This window comes from Sorex araneus, chromosome 11, assembly GCF_027595985.1.
Source record: "Sorex araneus isolate mSorAra2 chromosome 11, mSorAra2.pri, whole genome shotgun sequence".
Lineage (NCBI taxonomy): Eukaryota > Metazoa > Chordata > Mammalia > Eulipotyphla > Soricidae > Sorex > Sorex araneus.
The window spans coordinates 12,968,036-12,989,257 of record NC_073312.1 but is presented as its reverse complement, the minus strand read 5'-3'; the positions used below and the strand labels follow the sequence as shown (position 1 = coordinate 12,989,257).

The window sequence follows — 21,222 nt, the reverse complement described above, 5'->3', positions numbered from 1 at the left end:
TCTTCCAGTCATGCTGTGGCTGAGAACCGGCCCAGAGGACGCGTTTGCAAGCTGCCCAGCTCCAGAATGATACCCTAAGTGTTTCTGAGAATCTGGGTGCCTGTTCGCAAGCTTTAATCGATATATCTGAGCAGGATTCCTTTGAAATCTCCAGGGAAGGCCTTGTGTCTTCATTATCACCATCGCCCGGCCGGGTAGGGCGATTAGAGCCTTATCAGTCCATACACAATTGGTTAAAATAAAAAAAGTCCCATCCTGCCAGTAGCCACCAGCTTCAAATCTGTGATCTTCGTGCCAAGGGGCGAGCTTGGCACCGTGCCCAGAGTGTGGCACCAGGCGGAGAGGGACGCCCGTCTCTAAGCCACACAGCCCTGCCCTCGCCTCCCGTGACCTTCCGAAGAGAGGCCGCGAGTTCAAGTCTGCCAAGCCCGGAGCATCACGAGACGAGGTGCGCGGACCCTGAGGTGCTGGGTGATGATCTGCCTTTGAAACAGCCCTAAAGGACCACACGCTCTGGTGCCCAGCACCACCGGGTCCTAAATAGAGAGTCCCACTCCTCACGGCCCATTGGAAGCAAGTTGGCAACTCTCCATCAATACGCCCCCCCAAGCCTCCTTGTTATCAGCCAAGCCCCAGAAAGGTACATCCTACTCCAAAGGCAAAAAACTACACTCCCCCCGGCCCTCCCCCCCCCCGCCCCCGCCCCGCCCCCATGTGACTGGCTCCAGAAAAATTTCCTGAATAAGAAGGCGGAAACAGCCTAGGATAAGAAAGTCAGAAGTGAAAGCAAGGTTTCCTTTTTAGAAAAGGGAAAAAAAAAACCACCTCGCAGAGATGAGATTCACGGCAGCAGAGACAGCAGCGCCCACCCGCCCGCCCGAGCAGGGGCTTGGAGGGGCTCTGAGCCATAGCGGGGGACGCAGCTGCTGCGGGTTCGAAGCACAGGGACTTCGTGACTATGGACATGAGCAGCGGGCACTGACTGGGTGCTCCTAAGGAGGGGCCCTTCCCGCCCCACTCTCCGCCTCTCTGGCCCCTCGGAGTCCTGCCTAGGGCTGTGGACAGAGGTGAGGCAGGCAGGAAGTGAGCTCAGGAGGGACCGGCCTTGCTGCCCTTCCAGCCCTGGCCTCTGCCTCTGCTGGCCTGCCCCTGGGCAGGGCGGGCACCGGTTCTTGAGGCTTCCTTCCCAATCGCCTTCCAGAGAAAACCAGGGAGCACCAACACCCCGCTCCTGGCGGCCAGGGCCTTCTTTAAAGAGGAAAAGCAATGGTGATGGTCTCACCGGGAACCCCCTGGAATAAACGTGACTTGGGGCCAAAGAGATGGTAGAGAGGCTGAGGCTCTCGCCTGGATCCCAGCACTGCAGAGGTGGCCCCCAAGCACCCCCAGGAGGGTCTGGAGTGCAGAGCTGGGATTCAGATCTGAGCACCACTGGGGGTGGGTTTCCCCTGCCCCAAACAAATCCCAAAAGAAAGAAACGGACATGCCCTTGGCTTGTCCAAGGAAACTGGGCTCCCCCTCCCGCTTGCCTCCCGAGCCAAGTGGCAGAGTCTTTGCTGGGAAAGATGATAGAAAATGCTTTGCCAGGGGCCGGAGCGATGGTTGGGCACTTGCCTTGCATGCAGCCGACCCGGTTCAATCCCCGGCATCCCATAGGGTTCGCCAACACTGCCAGGAGTAATTCCTGAGTGCAGAATCAGGAGTAACCCCGAGCATCGCTGGGTGTGACCCCCCACCCACCCCCACCCCCGCCAAAAAAAAAAAAAAAAAGAAAGAAAATGCTTTGCCAATATGTCAGTAAATACAGAGGCTGGAGGCACCAGGGCCAGAGAACTCACCTAAGTTAAACTCAAACCCTGCACTCAGCCCGGATCCACAGAGACCAATGGGCGGGAGGACAGGGTCCCACCAGAGGACACACAGACAGTGGCCCCTTGGAAACCCAGGTGCCCGTCCCTCAGTCTGGCAGGGCCTTCTCGTACTTCTCTCTATGAACCCTTTCAGGCTGCACGGCCTGCGGCCAACTCCCAGGGGCACTTGTCCCCCAGTCAACATCTGAGGGAGGAGAGAAGCAGGATTTCACTCTTTCTCTTTCTTTCCTTTTTGGGTGTCTGAGAGACTCCAGGGCGGGTACTGGACACGGGCTGTCACTCCAGGCTGAGCCGGGGTCCATGTGGTGGCAGGGACCGTGGCCAGCTCTTTGTGCTATCTCCTGGGTCTTGGACTTTATTCCTAAACTAACAGCCTCAAAAAGGTACCTTTGATTTCCACCCAACAGTTCGAACGAGTCATAGAATGCAGATGCAGGAAAAAGTTTCATTCGCTGTTCGCAAGCCACATCGATTGCAACAGAATGTTCCAATCCGACAAGCAGAAACCTGTTGGATTTCTGCCTCCCTGGGTGCTGACACATATCAAAGCAGCTGTTTCCGGGAGGGTGATTCCTCCCTGCAGAGGTGTCTGCTTGATCACGCCTATCCTGAACTCTGTCTGGGTAGGTCAAAGCTCAGCCAGCCATCAGAATTCAAAGGAGGAGCTTGCGGTTCAGACTTGGCACCTGACCATTTAGGAAAATGAGAAGATCTATTGCTTAAATCAGTCACATTTGGTTCTCGCTTACTCATTCCATATTTGCTCCCATCTTCGGGGGTGTTGGAAGTTATGTTCAGTATTCCAAGGGGGATGACGTCTGAGATCACCAAGTTAAAGATTTGACTTCCTGGGCCGCTGGGCCTCCAGTAGGAGGACTGAGGAGCACATCTGCCAGCTGTCAGGTGTTGTGACCTCACTGTGTGTTCAGGTCACTCTCTCTTGACAGTGTCCTGAGAGCCGTCAACAAGAACGCAGTCCCTTTGGGGCTGGAGTGATAGAACAATGGGTAGGGCACTTGCCTCGCACACAAGCAACCTGGGTTCGATTCCCAGCATCCCATATGGTCTCCTGAGCCCAGTCAGGAGTGATCCTTGAGTGAAGAGCCAGGAGTAAGCCCTGAGAACTACCGGATGTGGCTCCAAAACCAACAAACAGAAAAGAGGAATGCAGTCCTTCCTAGCAGTGGCTCCAGTAGGCTTGAAATCTTCATGTTCAACAGTTATTATGTTGTTGATATTTTCTCTTTAGGGACTGGGACAACAATCAAGCTGCCACGATGAGGACCCGGAGTGTGAAGGGACTCTGGTCCATCCCATGCACACCCAGCGCTGTCCCAGAATAGAAAGAACTAGAAAGAAAAGTCCTCTCAGGCCCCCTGCAGATAAGCACCCTCCAGTGATGCAAGGAGGAAGATTCCCCCAGGGACTGAGAGGACGGAGGCTCTTACAACCTTCCTCTGCCACCTAGTGGCATTGGAAGACACAACTTCAGCCCCCCGCAGAACTTTCTAGACGTTGTTCTATCAGGAAGGAAGTCCCTGCTGAGACTTGTCTATTTTCTATTTCTCAAAGAGATCCCCCACCCCAACCCTACAAGGTCAGCAGAGGATCAATCATTGACTCCAGGTCCGTGCTGGTGGGTCTAACGGGTTGGGTGGCACCCCAAAGCCAACTGGCCATATACATATGCCCCGGGCATGAATGGCATGTTGTTTCATGATAATGTGACAGAAAGCACAAAAACCACACATAGGGTGATACACACAGACAGACACACACAGACACACAAAGAGACACACAAGCACACTGACACACATAGACACCCTTGCTCTCTATCCCGGAAGACCTGGACCTGGGTCTGGGCTAAGGGGACGAGCAGGCCTCCCAGCCATCAAGCTCCACACGGCTCGGGGCTCTGGTCCAGATGCCCTGGCCTGGGGCTGTCCTTGTCTGGAAGGGCTGCGTCCACTGTGTGTCTTCTGAACACTGCCCTGGCACCGCATTCAGCACTCTCACTGCCTCAGCGCATAGAGCTGGCTATACGACCATCACCCATCACCCTCGGTGGGCACGTGAGGAAACCAAGTCACCCAAAGGCTTGATCAAGGGATCAAATCCAGAAGTAGACACCAGAGCCCTTTTGACGTGGCTTCCTTCAATTTGCGTCAGATCCCAACCACTGGAAGAGGTTTGATTTCTTTAAAAATGATCATTTTATTCATTTTGGTTTAGGTCATCACTCCTGGTGATGGTTAGGGAGTCCTCCACACAAGGTGCTCGGGAGTCACTCTCAGCAGTGCTCAGGTGGTCCCCACCCTGTGGTGCTGGGGATCAGACCAGGCTTCCTGCCTGCAGAACAAGTGCTCGAACCCCTGAGCCATTTCCCCAGCTCAAAGGTTTTCGGTGCTTGGGGAAGTTTCATTTATTCTGGGGGCCACACCTGGTATGGTATGTAGGGATCACCTCTTGGTGATTTTCTGTAGACCAAACAGGTCCCCCTAATTCAGGAGCCAAATCTGGGCTCAAACTTGAGCTTCCCATGTGATAAAAATCTGAATTACAGACTTTTAAGCCCTTTCCCGGTAGTTCTGGTGAATTTTTTAAAAAAATTATTATAACAGCATGATTTACCAAGTTGTTCATAATACAGTTGTTTCAGGTATTAAATGTTTCTGGTGAAAAGTTTACCAAGATAAAACTTCGGGGGGTTCTTGATGACAAGGGCACAGTCTCTGGTCAAGGCCATAGGACAGAGAGTGGGCCACTTCCCTTGCCTGGGGCAGACCAAAGCTTCATCCCTGTCACACACTTTAGGTCCCACCAAGAGTGACCTTTGAACACAGAGCCAGGAGTAAGTCCCAAGTACCCCCAAACAAACAAACAAAAAAACCAAAAACCCAGAATAGTCTCTTAACCACACGTAGATCTGAGATCTCTCAGGCTGGAACCTTGTTCCAGAGATGTTACCAAGGACCCCTTAGCACACATGAATCACACAGGGAACATTGTTAGCATAGTTCAGGCTAGTAAATTTAAATTAAGATTTTCCCCAACCTGAGAGAGTGGCAAAACACCACCTTGCAATTATGAATTAGATTCCTGACATCACATCATGGTCCTGAGCACTGGCTGGGAGCACAAGTGTCTGGGATCCCCACATCACAGGAAGATGATGCAATCGCCGGCTCATGGCAAGCTGAAGGGTATGGCCCCAGGTTGCAATCATAACAACAAAAAGGGAAGAAAGGGCTGGCTGAACAGACAAAAAGATGGGGTGGAGATTGCACAGAGGTTAGGGCACTTACCTTACATGCAGCCAACCTGGGATTGAATCACAGCACCACATTTTGTCCCCCAAATCCTACCAGGAGTAAGCCCTGAACTAAGCTGGGTGTGGCCCCAAAGCAAAAACAAACAAAAATGTTTTCTCAAAACTATTCCAGGAGAACTTGTTAGCGACAGATGTGTAAAGAAGTGAAAACAGAAACTGGAGCTATAGTACAGCAGGTGGGGCATTTGCCTTGCACACGGCCGACCCAGATTCTGTCTCTGGCATTCCATATGGACCCCTGGACTCCACTAGGAGTAATTCCTGAGCACAGAGCCAAGAGTAGCCCCTGAGCATTCCTAGGTATGGCAAAAAAAAAAAAAAAAAAAAAAGGTGGAAACAAACCCAAAGTCAGATATTGAGCCCCTGTGCACTGTGTAAACACACAAAAAAGAGGAGAGGGGGGCACTCCGAACCGGGGACCGGGCAGCAGCGCTCTATCTCTCCCGCCGCCCGAGTTCAGTAGTCTCCGGCCGCTTCCCCCACCCCGGGGAGGTTGATGGCAATGACGAGGCAGGCAAAGGAAGGAACGAGGGCCAGGCTGGTTGGTCTCAGTTGCAGTTTATTCCATTCCCATCTCCATTCTCCTCTGAGTCTCTTCCTGCTTCTTCCTCCCCCATCCTACTTCATTCTCCTTCTCCTCTGGATCTGGATCTCAATCTAGCTTCTCCAGATCTGGCTCTGGGACTCGTCCCCAGCCCACTCTTTCAGCCTAGTTAAATCCCCAAGCATGAGGGGTTGGGGCTTACACATAGGTGTGATCACCATCAATAGGGGTAAAGTTCTTTCCCTCAGGGGATGCTTCTTCTAGGACAGATTCTCTTTCAGCAGGATGACCCACCTAAGAGCAGAGTCCCATGGGTGTGTTTCTCTTCTCCTTGTCCAACTAACATATAAGCATTCATAATATTAATCATTTTGTATGGACATAGCAAGAGATGCATTAAGCTTATAGAATTGCTTTCCTGGGGTCACCTCAATCTCAGACTACAGCGCTCAGGCCAGATTAGTCTTTCCTATCCCTAGCAGGGCCCTAGTCCCGTTGTTACTTTTGGATCATGACATGACATGTCCATGACCAAGCTCTTAACTTATAGTTAAGCACTAGGCACTTTGGCCAGGCCCATCTCGATGCCAGGGTAGCACATAACTCACTGCTTGCCCTGGGTCCGTCCCGTCCCTTCTCGGGACCCTGCCTTTGGGGTGCTAGGAACTAAGGGCAACTGAGGCTTAAGTCGAGAAAGCAGATGCTCAGGAGTGAATAACATTAGAAGCCAATTAAATCTCGTGTTACAACAGCATATTAACAACTGTCTTTCTTTGTCCATACAAAAAGGGCATTGCTTTAAAGTAAACTATTCAAAAGACACGAGGAGAGGAAAAAGGCAATATTAACTTACAATACAAGTTCAGTGTCCTAGAAAGGTCTGACCTTACAAATTAACAGAGTCTGATTAGGGGAAAAGCTGATTAACTGGTTGGGGAAGAGGGCATAGAGAAGTGGTTACGGATAGACAAAGGAATGGGAGTGACTCGGGAGCCCTTTGATGGGTATGACCTGATAAACCTAAGCTCCCTGTAGCAAGGAGAACAGGACATACCAATGTTGTCTTAAAATGTTTAGAGATTATTGCCAGATATGCCTAAACTCTTTGTGGCAAGGGAGAAAGGACAAACCAATGATATCCTACAGTGCATGACCAAATGCACTAAGAACTTAATTGAATGACTCCAAAGTCTTTTCCAACAGAGCTAAAACCAACAGAAATGAACGCTGAGACTTACCCTCTGAAGCAAACAGTGACAGCATCCAGATACTTGAGCTCGTAGTGCCCGAGTGAGCCAACAGCGCTCCCTAAAGCATTTAAAATTCATTACCCATTATAAAAAGTTCTCTGCTGAGAGCAGAGTAGTAAGAATGGTCGAAATAAAAAACTGATGTACCCCACAACAACTTGTTCTCCTACCACTTAAGCCTGTTGTAAGTTTTCCGTTTTCCTTTCTATTGATCATGCGTGACTAAATGGTTGCATCACACGGTAAATCTTCTAGATCCCCACTTGGATATTTCTTTGTGCCATCAGTGTATCTTTTTCTCTAGACACCCTCTCCGGGTCATTTCCCCCAATGAGAAATGTCCGGCACTCAGCAACTGGACTTGGCCTTGAAATATTGGGTCTCTCAGGGGAATATCTATTTTATAATATCTATTGAGGCGCGGGCCGAAGTCGCAGGCAGAGAGTCTCTTGCCCGCATGCCTGGCTGTCTTACCCGGGGTCCTTCAGAGGGGATGGGCTCCAGCTTCCCTCCCCACCCCGAGCAGAGCTCCCAGCAGCCGAAGACCACCGGAACCTAGCTACAGCCATGCTCGAGGCCCCTCTCCACACGTTCAGACAGGCCTCACGCATGAAGGTACCGGCAGAGGAACCCAGGTGTGTGTAATCCCATCAACGGCCAATATTCAGAGACTTAAAAGCAAGCTCCCAGAAGTGCCGGCCGCTTTGCAGCTGCACGATATCTTGTAGCCTACTTCTCCCTCTGGGAGAAACTGGCAAGCTTCTGAGAGTTTCCTGCCCACATGAGACAGCCTTGCAAGCTTCCCATGGTGTATTCATATGCTAAATCCAGTAACAAGCTGGATCCCATTCCCCTGACCCTGAAAGAGCCTCCAGTGGGACATCATTGGGAGGGCCAAGTCAAGAGAGACTTCTAAGATCTCGTGGAAAGGATGAATGGAGAGGTTACTGAGCCTGCTCGAGCAATCGATGATTAATGGGATTTCGTGATCGTGAATTAAAAATTAAAAATTAAAATTAAAAATTTACAGTGATAAACCATCATCCTTTCCCACCCATTGAATGCTGACGCTTAACTTTTACATGAGCTAAGCAATGTAGTTCACACAAAATTTTTTTTTCTGTCATTGCTTTTTTAAAGCCAAGTTTCTGCTAAGGGAGCTTTATAGGAAAAATAGCTTTGGGAGGGACAGACACCCAGAGGTGCTCAGGGCCCACTCCTGGCAGTGCCCGGGGACTGTGGGGTGCCAAGGGTGGAATCCAGAAGCTCCTACATGCAGAGTATGAGGTCCAGCCCTCTGGGCTACCTTCCTGGCCTCGAAGCAAAAAATTGAATCCATAAAAATCCTATGGATTCAATCCCTGGCACCATATGGTCCCTGAGCACTGCTGGAAGTGACAGTAGAACTCGCTCAAGCACTAAGCTGGGGAAGTACTCCCTGAGCACCACGGGGTGTGCCCTCTAAGCTAAAAATTAATCATAGTAACAAAACATCATTTGAAGCCATTCTAAAACAATGTTGTTTTCTACTGCATATTAAAAGTGTGCCAATGAAAGTTTCCTTTCAGCTACAATGTGGCCAAATATCAAAGATTAGCTCTCTGCCAGCTTGGTTCTTTGTCTTTGCCTGGAGCTGGTCTACTCCCATATCCTGCAGCTAAAAAACTGGCAAAGAGCAAAAAACTTCCCTCGAGGCACTCACACACTGGCAAGAAATACAAGCCATCTTCTGTAGATGCTAACCCAGGGCTTGCTCTACTCCTTTGCAGAGACCTGCAGTGTAAACAGTGTCTTGGACTGCACACAGGAATCTGAGCTTCCTGGAGAGCAAGTGACCCGTATGGACATCTACCGACATATCACACTCGTGTCTTCTGTACTCATTTCCGTTGGTCTGGTCCCTGCGTGGACAAATAGTGGATCAGTACACTCTCAGCACTGCCAATGATTGCAGCCGTAGCCAGGTGTGAACAAAACACCACAACAGAACTTCACTTGCAGCCTACAAGCTAGTACCGCAACGGAAAAAGTGTGCAAGAACCACAACTGGCAATGAAACCCCCTGACCAGCATGTGTGAGAACTGCAGGAGCGCCCCCCCCCCCACCACCACCACTGAACATATGGAGCTCAACTAAGAACATTGAGCACTGCTAAAGGCATAGCAGCCTCGGTTGAGCACTGAGACCAGATGAGCGGCCCCTGGCAAGCACCGGGGGCTGAGAACTGGGGTCTGGGGCTGGGATGGGGCCAGAGAGGAGGGATGGATGAAGGGAGAAAACCCCAAACACAACTGCCTCACATTTCAGAGTGTGGGCGCCCACTGGTGGCAGGGATGTGAACACCAGCTCACCACCGCCAGGAAGCGGAATTAAAGGGGACTGGAAACCTGGCCCCACTTCGTCCTCCTTCCCCAGGGAGGTTATGGGATACAATTCACAAACACAGCTCCCTTTTGCTGCTGGTGGTAAAAAATTCCAGCTCCCACAACGTCTTTCCTCCCTTCCAGTCTTCATTCCCGCAAAGGGATGCTGCCGTTCCTTCCCAGGGCCGAATCTCTGCAGGAGGGAACCAGCATTCACGGAAAAGCTCAGCGGCTGAGCCACGCCCCCTGCTGGCCGTCGGCGGCTGCGCACTTGGCCTGGCTCTGGATTGAAAACGGGCATCCGTGCCCTGTCCCCAGGGCGCTGTCCACTGCCCCGCCACAGTCCCCTTCCGCCTCCAATCGCCCGGCATCCTTCAGCGGGGGCTGCAGGTTTCAGGTGGCACTAGGTGACTTCTATCAGCCACACTTAACAGATGAGAACACTGAGGCCAGAGAGGCGAGTTGTCGCGCCTAAGGTTTTCCAGCTGTACCCGCCCCAGTCTTCCAGAGCGTTCTCTGTTGTCTATTTTTTTTTAATGTAGGAGTACTGCTATTTATTCAGCCATTGATTAAGCTGATTGAATTAGGCATGATCTCCGCATTACTTTTTTAAGTTCAGTATGTTAATTTAATTTTATTATTATTCTATTGGGCTGGAGCGATAGCACAGCGGGTAGGGCATTTGCCTTGCACGTGGCCGACCCGGGTTCGATTCCTCCACCCCTCTCAGAGAGCCCAGCAAGCTACCGAGAGTATCCCGCCCGCATGGCAGACTGGCAAGCTACCCGTGACGTATTCGATATGCCAGAAACAGTAATAACAAGTCTCACAATGGAGACATTACTGGTGCCTGCTCATGGGATGACAGTGCTACAGTGCTATTACTTTATTATCATTATTTTAATCACCATGAGATACAGTTTGAGATACAGCTTTTCTGTTTGAGTTTCAGTCATACAATGATCGATCACCCAACCCTCTACCAGGGCACATCTTCCACCACCAAGGTCCCCAGTACCCCCCCATCCCAACCCTCCCCCTGCCTCTATGGCAGACAACCTCCCCCATATTCTCTTTTGTAGTGCTTGTTATAAATAGCATGCCATGTGGCCACAAGAGCGACTGCATGCTCCTAGAATTCTAAAATTTTCGATAATTAGGGTCTAATTATCTTATTAGAGGAATTAGATAATTAGAGGAATCTCTGCAGTGAGCTGCTTGGTTGAAGAATCTTTTGTGTGTCTCTGAATCATGGCCGTTGAGGAGCTTAAGTAGCAGCTGGTGGCAGTTTGTGGGCGTGACCTCAGGGTCCCATGGGGACGGGAATGGGGTGGGGTCCATAAGGAGGATCGACCCGTACCCTATCCCTTGAGGCCTGGAGTTCGATGTCACTGACCCTGCGTACCTGCACTTCTCATTGGGTCCTGGAAGTTGGCGGCCGCTAGGGTTTTTTAGGGTTCTCTGTTGTCTTAGGTGGAGAATCCTGGCCTCTGGGCAGCCTGAGAAGACATCGACACCATCTCTCGGCACTCTGGGACGCCCCTGCAGAACCTTTACTGTGTTTAACAGGGGCCACAAGGATGCACCCTCCCTCTGCTCCTCCCTGGCTGCGGTTGGACAAAGGGCAACATCCAAATGGCGAGGGCAATGTGGCGTGGGGTGGAAGGTGGCTCACTGGCCCCGGCACTTGCCTTGCAAGCAAGTGTGAGGTCAGGAGTTCAGTCCCCGGTACTGACACGTGTGCCAGGCACAATCCTAGCAGCTCTGCTGCCTGAGGCTCCCGGCCCTGCAAGGGTCATCACAGCCAGGCGGGAGTGAGCACCACAGCTGGATGACGTGACCCCACTGTGGGCAGGGGGAGGCAGTGCCGTCAGGAGTGTGACAGCTGACAGCATGTGTCCTTGCAGCGACCTGGGTGAATCCCCTAACCAAGCACACATGTGACCCGGGTCTCTGCCACAGAGAAGGGCACGAGGACTACTGCGTTTTTGTATTTGCCTATTTTTGGTGGTGGGGTTGGGGAATTGAACGCAGACCTTCTGAAGTTGCAAAACATGCACCTAATTGTGGAGTCATGGAAACTGCAGGGAAGAGTCTCCAAGCAAGGTCTGTTGTGTGAGACGCTGGCAGCTTCTTTAAGCAAGTGAGCTGGGATCTGTGTGAAAGGTATCCGTGCAGAGAGGAGCTGCAATGATGATCAAGCCCCTTCCCAAGGCATCCGGCTTCATCCTTTTTGTTTTATTTATTTATTTATTTATTTATTGCTTTTTGGGTCACACCCAGTGATGCTTAGGGGTTACTCCTGGCTCTGCACTCAGGAATGACTCCTGGCAGTGCCCAGGGGACCATATGGGATGCCGGGGATTGAACCCAGATTGGCTGGGTGCAAGGCAAACACCGTACCCGCTGTGCTATCGCTCTAGCCCCTGGGCTTCATCCTTGGGGAGGCAGCAGAGGATCGAGAACAGTGCCCCAAACTGACCTAAATTCCAGCTCAGTTAAGTCCCTGATTGTCAGCCTCCCTCAAAGCCTGTAATCAGGCTCTAGTTTGGTCCTTGCCCCTGGGGGGTGATGTCTTTTTAATTTTAACCGTGTTCCTTGTCATTTCAAAGAGCAAATGTTTTCGGGTTTGGGGGTGATGGTGTATTAGCAACAGTGGGCATGGGCAGGACCCACTTCTGGCTCTGTGCTCAGCGGTCACTCTCCAGGAGGTGCCTGGGGGACCGTACGCAGTGCTAGGGTGAACACCTAAAGCTCAGGGTAGCGCCTCACACAGAATACGATCACCACCGCTTGGTTATGCCAAGAGAAGGATCCAGAAGCACTCAGAGAGGCTTTTTAAAAGAAATAGTTTTTATTTTTATTTTGTTTTAGGGGCTACACCTGATAGTGCTCAGAAGCTACACCTGGCTCAGTGCTTGGGAATTGCTCCCCAGCAGTGCTCAGACCACCGGGCACCAGGGATTGGGCCCAGGATTCCTGCATACAAAGCATGCACTCAGCCTAGCACCCTCCCACTCAAAGAGCCTTTTCTTAGTATGCAGTGGGATGGATGGTGTAGCCAGATAGTCAGAAAGTAAATCCGTGGCCTGCAGGTTAAAATGTGTGTATAGTTGGGGGGGAGGGGGCGGGTCGATAGTACAGTGGGTAGGGTGTTTGCCTAGCATGCGGCTGACCTAGGTTTGATCCCTAGCATCCCATCCCCGAGCACTGCCAAGAGTAATTTCTGAGTGCAGAGCCAAGAGTAACCCCTGAGCATCACCGGTGTGATGAAAAAAAAAAAAAAGACCACTCCCCCCCTCAAAAAAAAGATGTGCCGTGGTCTCCACCAACTTGGCATTGACTTCATCCAGTCACCACAGACCTCCTCTCCCAATCCAAACTCAGTAAGTGGCCGCATCTGCTTTTCATTTGCAGTTTTAAAGCACTCTGCCACCTCTCTCCCTAAGGATGGGCTTCTGAAGCAGAGGTTAATCTGGAAAACCCTGGCCGGATACGAGGAGTCCTGGCCCCCAAGAGATACTGTGCTGTTTGCATAGCAGAGAAGTATGGGAATATCTAACACATAAATACACTCTGTGTGTGTGGGGGGGGGGCACCTGGTGCTCCTCGGGGGTTACTCCTGGCTCTATACTCAGGAGTTACTCCTGGCGGTGCTCAGGGATCGTATGGGATGCCGGGGATCAAACCCAGATTGGCCACGTGCAAGGCAAGCACCCCACCCGCTGTACTGTGGCTTATTTCTTTATTAGCCCACTATCTTAAAGCCTGAAGCAGCCCTCTAGCCACCCTACAAAATTCCCTGCACCCCCTCTCACCCATGTCCCCAAGACATACTCTTTCACCCAAGACAACGAGCAATGCTGCCAGGACCTGGGTGTTTCACCCTCCAGGCGTACCGTCCTTTCCAGAAGCCTGTGTAGGGGCCAAAGAGATCGTACAGCAGGCAGGGCACTCACCTTGCCCGCGGCTGCCCTGGCTTCCATCCCCGGCATCCCACATGGTCCCCTGAGCCCCTGCAGGAGTGATTACTGAGTGCAGAGCCAGGAGTGATCCCTGAGCACTGCTGAGTGTGGCCCCGAGTAGGTGGAGATGCTACTCACAAGCCTCTTGAGCCTGATTTACAATGGCAAGAAGGAACAAGGTGGAATCAGGAACCCCCATGGGACAGCCTCACCCCCCGCAGGACTTTGCCTTTGGAACTGGACTTGGAATGTGACTCGGCACCCCGAACCTCCTCTTCCCTGCCTTCATCTCCTCTCAGTCGACAGGCCCGGGAACTGAAGAGTGCTGGGAAGCCAGGTACAGCCAGAGCTCTCTGGGCAGGTAAGAGCCGTGTGTCGAGGGAGCGAGTCAGAGACTAAAGTGTTTCCTGCTTTGTACCCAACTTTCGGATCTTTGAAAGTGATCAGCAACACATGGGCCTTCCAGCTGGGGCTGTGGCATACGAGTCACTAATATTTACCCCTCGAACTTCAGGACCCCGTCAAGAGTTCTTGAGATGGCAGCTTCCCCATTTCTGTCCAGGAAGCTAGACCCTGAGCTTGTGTGTTGTCGTCCCACTCTGGACCCTGGGTCACCTTGGAACAGACGCATTTGGGGCTGGAGCGATAGCAAGGCATCTAAGGCATTTGCCTTGCACGTGACGGACCCGGGTTCGATTCCCAGCATCCCATATGGTGCCCTGAGCACCGCCAGGGGTAATTCCTGAGTGCAGTAACCCCTGAGCATCGCCGAGTGTGACTCAAAAAGCAAAAAAAAAAAAAAAAAAGGGAACAGAGGCATTTAACCTCACAGAAGAATGAACGTCAGAAATGGCTCCGGCTTTTCACCCATAAAACTGGAGCTATTTCTATGGGAAAGTGAGTTCTGATGCTGAATTAGGATGCAAGGGTCCCCCTTTCCTCACCCCAAAGTAACAAAGAGATAAAACCCCCAATCCAGGAAAAGGCCTGCTCAGAGTCCAAGGAAGTACACACATGCATGGACTTCTGGGAAGGTTAATGGGGCCTTACAGGCACTGTGGGTGTCCAGGCCGTGGGTGTCCAGGTCGTGGGCAGAAGTCCTGCCCAAGATGTAGAGCAAGGCAGCAGGGGAGTGGGCACAAAAGGTGAAAGGTCCCCAAGTCATCCACAAGGGTCACAGGTCTTAGGATAAGCAAGACAGGAAGAAGCTGACCACCACCCCCACCCCAACACACACACACACACACACACACACACACACGCCAGTCACAGGTCTTAGGATAAGCAAGACAGGACAAACTGACTACGGCCCCCACCCTAACACACACATACACACACACACATACAAAGGGTCACAGGTCTTAGGATGACAGGAAAAACTGACCACCGCCCCACCCCAACACACACACACATAGACATAAACATGCACGAGTGTGCGCGCGCTTCCCTACTTTCTGTTAAAAAGGGCAATAGCATAGCACGATATGAAATACCCATCAGACTGCTGAAAGGAGTGATACATATTTAGCTCCTTGCAAACAACAGATTGATTATCTGGGAATTCTGACTGACGTAGAGCCTGAGTATTTATATTTTTATTAAGTGTCAGATTATTAGCATGATGCAAATCTAAAATCAATGGCTTAAAACAGCAAGGAAAAATAAAGAGCAAAATGTTAAGCTCTCCAGTAAAATTTGAGCTGGGTAGTAATGCATTAGTTTAGACAGGCTCATCAGGCAGCTCTGTGTGTGTGTGTGTGTGTGTGTGTGTGTGTGTTATGCATTAGTTTAGACAGGCTCATCAGGCAGCTGTGCGTGTGTGTGTGTTAGATTGGGGCAGCCAGGTTAGTCAGGCATAGAATCGGTTGTACAAGAATACTGAGTAATTACAACACTTTTTTACCATGAGGAGAATCAGGACCAAGTGGCAGTAGGAGTACAACAGGAGAAAATTAAGCAAAGTTTAAGTAATTTTGTGGAAAAAATGAATATATTAGTGGCTTACAAAAGGCCAGCTTTTGCTCTCAATAAACAGAGAATTTAACTCTAACCTGGCATTCAATTTAACCTGCTTACTATTGCTTACTAACTTCTAATATTCATCTTCTAGCAAAGACAAATATGGAAGCAAAATCCCCAGTCTGGTTTATAAAAGAAAATTCAAGCAATTTTAATCAGTCCTGCCAGCAGTTTAGAGAATCCATTTAGCAAGAGATGTATGTTTATAAATAATCAAAGATGCCATTAAAATATAACTTGGTAAACAGGCATTACCTATTTAATAAGTACAATATATACATAGAATTCTCTTGAAAAGCGTCATTTTATACAGAAACATATTTACAAAATGAACAGTGTCATCAAATGAACGAATATGTACAATGCATCCGTGTGTGTATATATATTATATATATGAACTTTGGAAGATAAATAAGGTTTTCATCATTGCAGTTAAAATGGACAGCCATATGCATTTTAAAAATTCCATTCCAGAATAAAACACGTCTTTAATAGGCAATGGTATTTTTCACTTATTTTCCTAAAATTCTTCATGTTTGCATACTTGAAATTTTTCAAGTTTCTAGTGCCCCCAACTGGTGTTTAAACTTAATCTCAGTGTCAAAATATCAGACACTTTGTTTTTAAAAAATGATAGAAAAATGGTCTGCTGGAGTCAATATGCATAAGGCAAATCAACCTTCCTGAAAATCAGTACGGTTTACACATATTCCCCGGGGTGGCAGGTGAACATTTACCAGAGCAAAGGTTTCTCTAAAGGCTTTTTCTTTCAACCGGAACATCTCGGTCAAAATTCACATGTAAAATCCTTTAGAGACTAATATACCGTAAAGCAATGAACACACACATGAGAAACAATTAGATGCATCTTCCTAAGCATCAAGGAGGCATCATTAAGAACCTATTAAAATGGCAAAATACCAATGACCTTTCCTGGTCTTTGGCTCTCTTTTTTTTTTCTTTTTTCTTAAAGAAATACTCAGCTGTGACAAAAATGAGGACACATGCAGAACCATCGTGAAGATGGCAACCTACTGACACAGACCTCGGCAAGAATTCACTTCCCAAAGCCTCATACCAGGGGGGGCTTCTGAGTCAGCTACCTGCCCAAGAGGACCAGGTGTGTTCCTGACTCAGTGGAAGGGATGAGACTAAAAGCCTGCTCCTCCGACCCCCAACAATGAAAACAAGGGACAGGAAGTTTCCTGCCTGATGTGTGCCCCAATTTAACCATACTACCTAGCAGGGGGCCAGGTAGTTTCCCCCCCAAAGTGTGCCCAATCAAAAGAATGATAGGTTGATAGCCTGGTCATATTTAAGGTCAAGACAGACTGCTTTAACATGGTTATAAAGATAACAATATTTTTTAAAATAACTGAAATTCATTTTTCGGCCCAAGTTTATCATTTTCAATGCTTAACACTTAGGCTAAAGTTATAAGTGATTATGGGAAAAGGGAAGTCACAGTAAGTAGTCGCTTAAAAAAAAAAAACAAACAACTGGCCAATATGGACCACCACGCGGGGAGCATGCAGGCGTGCAGATAGCATACAGGACTCTGGTTTCTCCAGGTCAGAGATGACCTTGATTTTGAAGAGTGTAATTACTATTAAACATAAAAAGCAAATGCCCCCCAGAGCTCAGGGTTATCCAGACCGTGCTCTTCTTCCGGTCACCCCACCTTCTCCCCCTGGATCCAACAGAGGAAGGGAGAGCCCCTCCGCCCTCAGCCCTCACGAGGCATAGAGAGCCGAGACCATCTCTGGGCCTTACTGTGCTCAGTCCTCAGACACGCACCAAATGGCACACCAGAAACTCAAACACAAGAGGAGAACAAGGCATTTTCTTCAAAAGTTGTCCACAGTTTTGCTCGTTTGTAGGAGGGAGGAGGTAACAGTAAAAAATGTGGATTACAATAATTCTCCAAATAAAAATGGGTGGCACAAATGTTAATGTTGGAGCCTCATTTTTGTATCACTGAATACCCACGTTCTAAAAGCCTACAGGCCTAGGACGAGTATGATTCTGAACTTCGGCTGATCTCGGTGAGCACTTTGTGTGTCTTGGAAAAACAAAGTAAATATTGTAGTGAATGAATCTGCATCACATCAGCAGCCATAAAATTTCTTGAGGAGGGTCAGGGACGCGGCTGAGGGGCAAAGCACTGTGCATGTGCCCAGCCCTGGCCTCAGATCCCTGACAGACAAAAAGAGAAAAGGAAAAGTGATGGCGACTACTCTGACGGTCTATAAGGAAACAGGAAAATAGCTCAGATTTGATTGCACCTGCCCTCTTAACTCTTTATTTTGATAAAATATTGATAAAAAGAACAAGACACATTATGGTGAGACTAAATCTTCTTACAGCTATTTAAAATATAAAAGTCTTTGAACTTCTATTTCCATTTTGAAGTGAAGAGATTGTCTTCAAAAGACAACATAAAACTCAATGTACAGAGGGAAATGACACCACGATGAATCATATAACCCTTAGTAAATGGTCATTTTAAACCACACTGTTAATTTAAAAAATGCTAAAACACATTAAAAAGGGCACTGCCACCATCAGCCCAACTTTTAGAGCCATACAACTGTTAATAGATTGCCCCAAAGCTTACTTCTCTACAGGGGAGGAAAAGGCATGTAAATATCCAAAATAAAACTGACTCAATGCAACATCAACAGGTGAACCAAAGTAATGAGATAAATATAAGGAAATGGGAAAAACCACACGATAACACAAGAAATTTTCAGAGCTGATTAAAAAAAAAAAGAAATGACAATACTACTACTGGCAACAAACTGCAAATCTTAAATAAATATTCTAAAAAAGCCACAGGATAGGGGTTAGAGTGATAGTACAGAGGGGAGGGAGCTTGTGGATTCTATCCCAGCATCCCACATGGCCCCCTAAGCACTGCCAGGAGTAACCCCTGAGCATCGCAGGGTGCAGCCAAAACCAAAACAAAACTGGATATATGTTTGGCTTTCAAATTCCTTTGGCTATATAGAGATGTAGCTACTTTGTGTTTTAAGTAAATATACTAAAAAATACATCCCCCTGGAGTATGATAAGGTGATTCTCCTGGGGCCAGGCAGAGTACAGGGGAGAGGTGGTGCCTTGCTTGGGGGCTGACCCCGGTTTGACCCCCGCCCCACAGCACCGCCAGATGTGGCCCAAGAAACAAAAAAAGGGAAAAAAAATGATTCTACTGTTACATGTAATTATGTCAATTAATATCATATGCTGGGTTATCTTGGGTACTGGTTCTTCAAAAATATCTTAAACATTTCTTGCTTAAAGAAATATTAGTTTGAAGTCAGTTTCAAAAATTCATTTAGAAGGTTCTAATAATAACTAATTCTTTTCATGATTTAAAATCTCTCTAACACACAAGAACATTCTCAAGGACCATATGATCTATATTATTTTAAATTATCATTTATGTAACTAAAGACTGAGGGAAAATAATTCCTCAACTATTAAAATTCAAATTTGAAAAATCGCATCCAGCAGAAACCAGAAGTCCTGACAGACACGAGGCAGAGGACGCCTGCTTGCTGCTGGCACCCCGACTATCTTGCCTGTTGGCTTCCATTAAATAAAAAGACTTATAAAAAAGGAAAAGAAAAGAAAAGAAAAAGCCACTGGGATCCCCAAACCCAATAAAATATTACTCTGGAATGTCAAAACAAAGTCTTTTATCACCTCTTTAAGTTTTCTCCACGTGGAGAAAAGAGTGTGTAACTGGATGATTAACACTGCCTTTCATGCGCAATTTTAAGAAGCTGAATCAGTCTCGACAGGAAACGGTTGAAAGGGAAGAACCAGGCCAGGCGGAGGGCTTGTGGAGGCAACTGCCCGGCAATTCCGAGGAGCAGGAGCAAAGGGAGGAGTCTGAGTGAAATGGCAGGCTGTCACCAGAGAAAATCAAATGCCACCAAAGTGTATTTCACCTACACAGCAACAGAGCAACGCATTCACAATCCGAGAGGGTACGTGTTTATACAGATGAGCAAAATAAACTTGTCACGTGGCTGACACACAGAGCGGCCCCGAGTGGCGCCCGGAAGCTGGCTAGGGCTGCTTCGTCCTCTGCTCCAGCTCCTGCTGGCGTTTGATGAGACGCTCGATTTCTGTCCCGAGGGTTTGCAGATTTTCCTTGAGCAAATGGAAGGAGGAGGAAAAGAAAACAAGACCACTAAGTATAACAAGTAAAAAGATTCCGTTGAAACTTCTCTTGCCTAAATTTTGAAGTGAGAAGTGAGCATTAGTTCACAAATGCTATGTGAGATTAACTAGGCACGTAATGTTTTTAGTAGGCTCATGGATTTTGGTCATATTTAAGCGTTTTACTGAATGCATATTTACTGAATATTTACTGAATGCTATAGCAAATATGAATGCATAAAATAATTACTTAGTAGGCCTGGAGGCATAGCATAGCAGGTAGTGCGTTTGACTTGTATGTGGCTGACCTGAATTCTATCTCCGGCTCCCCAGATGGTCTCCCGAGCCTGTCAGGAGTGATTTAGCACAGAGCCGAGGGTAAGCCCTGAGCACTGCTGGATGTGACCCAAAAAACAACCAAAAGAATTACTTAGTAGACTGGAAAAATTATTTTAAAGACCTGTAATTATCAGGACCCAAGTATAGCATAAACAAAGTAGTTGGGTTCAAATAAGAGTTGCAAAAAATAAATGCTGAAAATATACTAGAAAATAAATGACTCAGTTTAAAATAATGTTTTAGCAATCAATTATAACTAAAGACAATACATGTGAAAGGCCAGACATTGCAAAGTAAATAACTCATCTTGGTGTCTGCCCAACAGCCTACTTCATTGTAGGTATTTTGTTTTTTGCTCATCTTTTCCTTTTAGTTTTTTTTTTCCTTTTATTAATAAACAAAAAAGTACTATACAAAAAGAGGGGGGGAAGGCCAAAACTTTACCTCTAGTTATAGGTTACCGTCTGTTTTAAAACAGCCCATCTATAATGCTCAGCCAAACTTTGCCAAGTTGACTGTTAGTGAACGAAAAACACAAATACCTTCAAGGTGATATTTTTCAATAGCGTGTCCTCTAAAACGGCCTGCAGCTTGCGGTTGATCTCCAGGGAGAGCTCCAGGGTGAGGCCGCTGTCGGTGGGGTGGGACGTGTACAGCGAGGCCATGATGCCGCCCCTGCGGCTCAGGTGCACTTTGTTAAAATCAGACGCCTCTGAGGAAAGTGTGCCCGACTCTTCCCGTAAGATGTAACTCTGAATTATTCTGCAAAACACCAGCACAGGATGAGCACTGTACTTGCAGGATTTAAAGCGCTGGAATTTGTGAGGGCCAATGAATCGTAAACGTAAATACTACTAGGTAAATAGCAGAACTATAGCAGAGAATAAATTTGTCTTATACAGTTTAGTTCCTTGAGCAATCCCATTTTTTGCCCTTATGAGAGTATTTGGATTAAAGATACGTAAACATGCTTTGCTGTTTCTTTCCTAATTACTCAGAACAAAACATAAGCAATTGCATTATTGCTGCTCGGATAATATTCTATTTGCCCATTCTTTAACTTGGGATTGTATTTTATTCATTTTCTTTTACTAGTCAAGGGACTGGAGCAATAGTATAGTGGGGAGGGGATCTGCCTTGCATTGGGCCGACCCCAGTTCAATCCCCAGCATCCCAGATGGTTCTCTGAGAACTGCCAAGAGTAATTCCTGAGAACAGAGTCAGGTGTAACACCTGGTGTGACAAAAAAAGGGAGAAAAAAAGTCTTTTAACAATCAAGGCCAAATTTCTCTAGGTTTAGAGAGTTAAAAATAAACATGTAAAGAATTGGGGCTGGGGGCCAGCACCCAAGTGCGTGTGCCTATACAGA

The 21,222-nt window shown here is 48.0% G+C and overlaps 2 protein-coding genes across 3 annotated transcripts in view; one reads left to right on the top strand and one right to left on the bottom strand.

Moving 5' to 3' along the window:
* ADRB1 (adrenoceptor beta 1) overlaps positions 1 to 17,297 on the top strand; it is a 66,842-nt gene extending 49,545 nt beyond the window's left edge. Inside the window, exon 2 of the mRNA XM_055118685.1 lies at positions 8,766 to 17,297. The gene's annotated coding sequence lies outside the window, so the exon portion shown is untranslated. The remainder of the gene's footprint in view (positions 1 to 8,765) is intronic.
* Positions 15,466 to 21,222, bottom strand: part of CCDC186 (coiled-coil domain containing 186) — a 52,188-nt gene continuing 46,431 nt past the window's right edge. Inside the window, exons 15-17 of one of the 2 annotated variants that reach the window (XM_055118684.1) lie at positions 20,396 to 20,615; positions 19,823 to 19,909; positions 15,466 to 19,505 (exon numbers count right to left, since the gene is read on the bottom strand). In XM_055118684.1, the coding sequence (XP_054974659.1) occupies positions 19,865 to 19,909; positions 20,396 to 20,615 (265 nt within the window). In that variant the 3' untranslated portion in view covers positions 15,466 to 19,505; positions 19,823 to 19,864. The remainder of the gene's footprint in view (positions 19,506 to 19,822; positions 19,910 to 20,395; positions 20,616 to 21,222) is intronic. The other variant, XM_055118683.1, reaches the window with a different exon arrangement.